This window comes from Aythya fuligula, chromosome 3 (assembly GCF_009819795.1).
Source record: "Aythya fuligula isolate bAytFul2 chromosome 3, bAytFul2.pri, whole genome shotgun sequence".
In the NCBI taxonomy this organism is placed as follows: Eukaryota; Metazoa; Chordata; class Aves; order Anseriformes; family Anatidae; genus Aythya; species Aythya fuligula.
In genome coordinates, this window is record NC_045561.1 from 17,663,467 (window position 1) to 17,670,757 (window position 7,291).

General features: G+C 48.4%; 1 protein-coding gene across 1 annotated transcript; it reads right to left on the reverse strand.

The window, feature by feature from the left end:
* Positions 1–836: 836 nt before the first annotated feature.
* LOC116487948 (histone H3.3A) lies at positions 837–7,050 on the reverse strand. Its single transcript, XM_032185196.1, has 4 exons — positions 6,992–7,050; positions 5,588–5,742; positions 4,168–4,321; positions 837–1,474 (listed from the first exon to the last, which is right to left on the reverse strand). Exons 2-4 carry the CDS (start codon positions 5,713–5,715, stop codon positions 1,346–1,348), a joined length of 411 nt encoding a protein of 136 aa, XP_032041087.1. The 5' UTR covers positions 5,716–5,742; positions 6,992–7,050; the 3' UTR covers positions 837–1,345.
* Positions 7,051–7,291: the final 241 nt, after the last annotated feature.

Consider the following 7,291-nt stretch of genomic DNA (forward strand, 5'->3'; position numbering starts at 1 on the left):
GCAAAAACTATCAAGAAATACAACACATAACTCATTTTCAGATTGGCCCATCAGAATCTTTAACCCAGTTTCAGGTGAAAAATTTAAACCATGTTTTGACAATCTCAGCAGTAAACTTCTTTGCAGGAGCTTTCATCAAAAAATAGTAGGTTTTAAGTGTACATTCATGTCTAAGTACTGCTTCTATAAAGTACTTTAACAAAAACATTACAAAAGTGTCTTTTTGATTGGAGCGTACAAACCACAACCAGTTATGTGGGCTAAGCTCTCCAACATCCTAGAGGGTGTTACTGAAAAAGAAAGGAGGTAGTCAACCAAGAAAGTGAATACCTACAAATCAAGAAACCAGATAATGGAGTGCAAAGGTTTAATAATAATTTAAAAACAAAAACAAACAAAAAAACCCACCACTTATACTGACTGCACTGTCTAGTGAGGCACAAAAAGAGAAAAGGTTCCAAATTCAGTATTAATTCAAATAAGAGAAGAATCTAAACAGCAACAAAGCTACAGTGCTAAGAAAAGGCTAAGTAATAAAGCTCAGTTGAGCTCCAGACTCTAGGCAGCAATATACACATACCAAACTTGCTTTCATGTGGAGTAGACAGATTTTAACCTCTTAAAAAAACAAACAAACAAACACATAACCTTACATATACAGTACTTCAGCCAAGGTAGTATCAACTGTGTTTCTTTCCTAAATCTACTATATGTATTTGGGCCACAGATGGAAGAGAAAAAGGAAAGGGGTAAGAAGATTTATCCAGATAGGCTGATTACTTTTTACTCAAATATAACCCGAATGTAATATTTAAAAATCAAGACTAAAACCAGGCATCATTTAATGTATTTTAATAGCAAACTTACAGGAACAGCACAGAAGACAGACAACATTAAAAACGTACTTGCATGTAGGACAACTCAGTTAGAAAAGTATAGTGAATGGATGGAATCTACTGTATGATAAAAATGCTACAAACACCATTTAGTTGCCATTGATAAGAAATTTACTTGTTTAAAAAAAATCCAAATGCTGGCATTGTCCAGAAAAATTTGACAGGTTTATTTATAATTTTTATAAAGCTGAATTGTTGAAACTTGTTCACTGAGACTTTTTTTTTTTTGCCTGCATCGATGTTTTATGTCCCCTCATTTATATTAAAAATCCACACACAAATGAAAATGGAAAAAAACTTGCCAATACCAATTCTGTCCCCTATTTTTCCATTTGCAACCATATACTTAGGTACCTTTTAACCCCATGGAAAAAATATCTAACGTTCATTACTACCAATAACAGGAAGAATATTTTGCTTCAAGAATGACAAACCCATCGTGGTGAAGTTTACGCACGCTCTCCACGTATGCGGCGTGCTAGCTGGATATCTTTTGGCATGATTGTGACACGTTTGGCATGGATAGCACACAGGTTGGTATCTTCAAACAGGCCAACCAAGTAGGCTTCGCTTGCCTCCTAGTATAGAACAAAAGAGTTAAGAACACTTTCACTCTCTGAATATAAGGGAGAAAAAAGAATTCAAAGTACAACATAAGATGGCATTACGTTTAGGCTTCTATTTTTATTAATACACGCAGAAAGTTTTAGATCGTTAAAAAATAAAAGACTCCATTTTCTTACAAACCACCAAATACTATTCTATGTCAAAGCTGTGTATTACCACCATTTAGTGAGGGACATCCTCTGGAACACAACTGAATAAATATTGTGACAGCACTCTCACAGATAAGGGATCATCTTATCAAAAGGTGAGTTTGTTTAAGAACTTCTCTTTTTAAAGGCGGTGTTGCACCATTTAAGTTACTTTTCTGTTCTTCCAAAGTAAGAGCTACTGAGCATCTAGTAAAATTGGGTGCTAAGGAAACGAGCAGATATTCCTTCACAACGCACAGCTCCTTGATGTAGGATGCTGCAGCTACTGAAGAGGTTGCTTAATTCAAAAATCACAAACTAACAACAGAAACATACCAGAAATTATTAGGTACAAGGGTACAACACCTTTGATTCACAAACTTTTTGAATCACCAAAAGCAGAACAGCAGTCTGAGAATTACCATTAGACACTTTTCATGATCCTATGCCCTATTCCTCCCTAAGCATCACCAGTCTATTTGGGGCACAGATGTCACAGCCCCCAGCTACACAGAAGGCTCTCACATCTGTGAGAATCACACGGCCAGCACCTTGGAAGGGCAAAGGACAAGTCCTGTTGCTAGGAAAACTACAACCCTGATCACTGTGCTGTCCCCGTTACTAAACCACTGCAGACAGGATCTGGGGTTAAGACAGGTGCCCAGCTGGACTGAGTTCTAGCTCATGTTAATTCAGCTGGTATTAAGCCTAGCACATAGTTTACCCGTTTTGGGGTTGATTCAGAATTCTAACACCTAGCAGCCTCCTAAGAAGCATGTCACTATCAGATGCAGAACAGGACACAGCACGCACTTTGGATAGAAAGACAGAAGCAATGGGGCTCACTTCCAGAAGGAAGGCTGAGGTCCACACTTCTAGAATATGTACAAAAGAACAGCTTGTGTGAGCCACTAAATCAACTTATTAGGTTACATAGAACTTTTAATTTGAAGAAAAAAAATTTTACTACAGCAGATGCTAACTGTAGTATTAATTCATTTCATATGCCATAAGTTATCCTATCACAGCTTTGCTAATTCACTACATGAAAAGTTAAGACACTTCACTAAATACTAGCATGAACAACATGGTACTAGAAGAGTTAAAAGGTTGCTTTTTTTTTTCCTTGAAAATATGCAAGTACTAATATTACACAAACAGCTTCTCTAACAACTGCTTAACACAAAACCAGGAACATTCCAGCTAGCATTCTGAATTTGAATCTACTACTGACTAAATCTTAACATGCAGTTCCTGATTTAAAATCAAAAACCAAAACACGGATAAACCTCACAATTTAAGAACTAACATTCACTCTCAGCAATGACATCAGAACACCAACTAAAAGCAAAAGCAGCAGCCATACAAATACAGTCACCTTTTGAAGCACAGCATGTGTGCAAGTTTACAGGACATCATGGCACACATTTTGGCCAAAGTGGAAGCCATGAATCAGAAAAATATAGCTGTGTTTGGATATAATATATTCTATAATTACAGATAGGTTTTGGAACAATCTTTCAAATCAGGTGTATATTTCTCTCATGACAAAGAAATGCAGCATTTAATTCCATGATGTTCCTCCATAGCCTTGGAGGGCACCTTAGATGCTAAATATCTGCCACGAGATTAAACTTTTGGGCACCGTATTTAGGAAGTACAACTACACAGCTGGAGCCCATCAGTTGTCAGACGAGAGGAAGCAAAAGCATACAACTACTTTAACAAGGATATCAAGTTCTAAGTAGGTTACACTAGATTCTAAGCTACACTGCCAAGATTTTTGCTCAGAAGGAGCAATCAATACTTCACCCTCAATGTATTTTAAGTCAGTTATTTAACTAACATATAAGAAAATGTGTTTATTATCAAGTACTTGACACAAAACCACTCAGCCACATTCAGGTGTGGCTCATCAAGCTGTTTTTCTTTATTTTTCAAATGAAGACCTCCATTTGGATTGACTAGAAAGTTCTACACAGTGACGCTTTCCTCTCTTCCAAAGGTAAGAACTCTAACAATGCTTGAGGACAGAAGAAACAGATTTATCTTACGTGTCTTATTAAATTAACTCTTCTGTCACCTGGAGAAGAGTTGGGGTAGCTGGTTACAAAATCACATTTGTAGCTGTTTTAACAAGCTGCTGACCTGCCACTGTGCTATTTTAGCTATGGTAACTGTAGGGCATCACCACATCAACTGTGAGCAATGGATGCTTGTGAGGGTGCATCCCTCATGTCAAAGCCCCTCTGACAGCAGCTCTGCCCACCCATCCAGAGCAGCTAGGGCTAGCCATAGAAACATTCTGGCCAACGGGGCAGGGGGCAGAGCCCTCCTCTACCTTAGAACTCTGGCTTTTAGGGTGCGAGAGCCACTTTTTTACAGCATTTACAATAGCAATAGTTGTGTCCCTACAATAACAGCTTCTTTTGGAAAGCAGATAGATGCATGCTTTAGCAACTTCCTCAAGAACCAAACTGCCACCCGGGCAGGGTGCTTCTCCCAGCAGCACTTACCTGCAAAGCACCGATAGCAGCGCTCTGGAAGCGCAGATCTGTTTTGAAGTCCTGAGCAATTTCACGCACCAGACGCTGGAAGGGAAGTTTGCGGATCAAAAGTTCAGTAGACTTCTGATAGCGTCTGATTTCACGGAGAGCCACGGTACCTGGCCTTTTAAAATTAAATAATAATTTAAAGAAAAGAAAAAAAAAGAATTAGTATTCAAAACATAATTCTACATCACCTTAACATATGGGTTCGTAATCTAACCTAAACTAAGCACACACATGTACTGTGTAGAAGCATCCCAGCATCTACAATAGGAAACCAGTTTCTCTTTCAATGGGTCCCTATTTCTTACCACTAATCTGTATGAACTTCCAGTAGCGCCAGTAGGGATCCCTGCAGGACAAGTCCAGGCTGTAAAATATCCTGACAGCAACCAAAAGGCTGTGTAATGCATGTCAGCTACCTTACACTGATGTGCGTTAGTGGTCTTGGTGCAGGCTGCCGTGAGTTACTTTGTTCAACAATACTGGAGATACCCTCCTAGCAATTAGTCTGGCAAGCAATACAATTCTAAGGATTATCTGGTTCTTCCTCCCTGCTGACATAAACTACCAGCAACATTCTCGGAAGTAACAGAATTTATATTTTGTATAGCATTATCAGTAGAAGTATCCAATCCATTTCCTGGCGTTAGAGCTACAAATTCTGATGGACAATATACTTACGCACAGAGCTCACCCAAAAAGTTGGTAACACAATTATTTCTGCAGGAATTTGGGACTTTCTAACTCTAGCCTTATAACCTGCCTCCTACCCTGTCAATTCAGCCTCACGCCTCCCACAATAAACTTTCGGTTACGCTCACTATTCCCAACCTGCTCCTCCTCTGACAAACTTGGTGCCTTTCCCCAGGTAACACGCACACCTATCCCGGGACCATCCCCAAATTGCTGCACAACTTTCACTGCTCCGGGCTGAGGAAGGGCTTCCCCGGGCGGAGAGCTTCGCTATCGGAGCGCGGTTGCAAAGATCCGCCTCTCCTCCTAACAAACTATTCCCTTTTTTTTCTAAGAGTGGATATTTCGGGGCCAAGCCGCCGCGCACCCGCGGGCGTTTCGCGCCCCCCCGTGGCCGGCCGTGCCCGCTGCACCTCCACGGCGAGGGGGGACAGCGCGGGGGGGGGACAGCGGCAGATCCCCCCCGCGACAATAAACTTGGCGTGGCACCACCCCGCAAAACCCCCGCACTGCTCCAGAACAAACGCCACGCACCCAGCACCGCCCAAACGGCGGCGGCAGCGCGCGGCGCGCGAACGGTTAAGCGGCTAAAAGCGCCGAAAAGCCACGCTAATTATTAAAAATCGTAATTAAGGGGAAGGGAAGGGGGGGGGGGGGGGCGCGGGGCCGCCGGTGCGGGGCGCTGCGGTACCTGTAGCGGTGCGGCTTCTTCACCCCGCCGGTAGAGGGCGCGCTCTTGCGCGCCGCCTTGGTGGCCAGCTGCTTGCGGGGCGCCTTGCCGCCGGTGGACTTGCGGGCGGTCTGCTTGGTGCGGGCCATGCTCCTGCCGACGTCGCTGCCTTACACCTGCGGCGACAAAACCCCCCCCCGAGCCGCGTAACGACCGCTGGCCCCGTGAGGAAGGGAAGGGGGGGGGCGTTAAACCGCCCCCCAACCGCCCTCCCCCCCCCCCCCCCCCAATAACACCGCCCGCTGCGCCCACCGGGCTGCGGCCCCTCCAGCTGCAGGGCGCTGAGAGGCGGCCGCGGTTCCGCTGCCGGCCGGTGAAGTGCCGCAAACGCCGCCCCAGGGGGGCTTGCAAGCGGTGGGCAGCCCCCCCCGCTCAAATCCCTCCCCCGGGGTGGCGGAGGAGGGGGCAGAGCCGTGGGGCAGCCCCGAGCAGCCAGACCCAAATTGTGCCCCCCCCCCCCCCCACACACACACACACTCCTCCCTGCGCTCCGCCGGCCGGCAGCGGGCGAGCAGCCACAGCCCGGTGGTTGCCGTGAGGGGAGGAAGGGAAGGGGCCGGGGGGAAGCGCAGGAGAGCGGCAAAGTTTTGGGGGGCTGCCCTGGAGCCTGCTGGTCCGTGGCAGCGCTGCCCCCCCCCCCCCCCCCCACCCCGTAAGGCGCCTCGCTCCCAAGCGCCTCGCAGAGGCAAAGTCGGCTGCCGGCCCCAGAACAAGATGGAAACAATCGCGAAGCGCAGCCCCAGTCCTCCCCGGCGAAGAAGGAGGCAGAAAATAAAACGCGAAAAAAAAAAAAAAAAGGCGAAAAAAAATTGCGAGGAGCTGCAAAGCGTGCGGGTACCCGTGAAGGGAGGGGGGGGGGCAGCGGAAAAGTTTAAGCGAAAAAATCGCGTTGGGTTTGGGCCGTTCCTTCGGCCCGTTCCTTTCCGTTTTTATTGTTTTTTTTTTTTATGCAATAGGCAAAAAAAAAAAAAATATGGTCGGTGACCAGAGAAAAGAGACAAGATGGTGAAGCTGAGCAACAACTGTGGGGAGCAGGGGAAGGCAGGCAGGCGGCGGAGTTACCCGGGGCTGCCCGGAGCCGCCTCGGCGCGGCCCCCAGCGGGGGGAAACCGGCCCCGGGGGGCAGCCGGGGGGCCGGGGGGGGGGCCGGAGCGGGGCCGAGGGGGCCAGCGGGGGGCAAAGGGCCCGGGAAGCGGGGCCGGGGGGTGCCGGAGGAAGGGAGCCGCTCCGGCCGAGCGGGGGGAGGCGGGGGACGGGGGCTGCCGCCGCCCGCCGGGCCCCCAAAAGTTTGTGAGGGGGGACGGGGGGTGGAGGGGGGGGGGGGGGGGGGGGGGGAGAGGGCGAGGGGCGCGGCGCGAGACTTACCCCGTCCGCTGGGCGAGCGCGGCTGCCGTGCGGGAGGGAGCGGGAGGAGGAGGAGGAGGAGGAGGAGGAGGAGGGCGGGGAGGGGGCGGGCGCGGGGCGGAGCCGGAGCTGCGGCGGCTGCTGCGGGCGGCGGCGGCGGCCGCGAGCACAATTGGAAGATGGCCGCCTGGCGAGGGGAGGGCCCCTCTAAGCCCCGCCCCCTCCCCGCCCTCCGGCCAATGGCGCACAATGGAGGGAAGGCGCCGCCCCGCCCCCTGGCCCCGCCCCCTCGCTGCCTGCCCGCCTCCCTCCCTCCCTGCC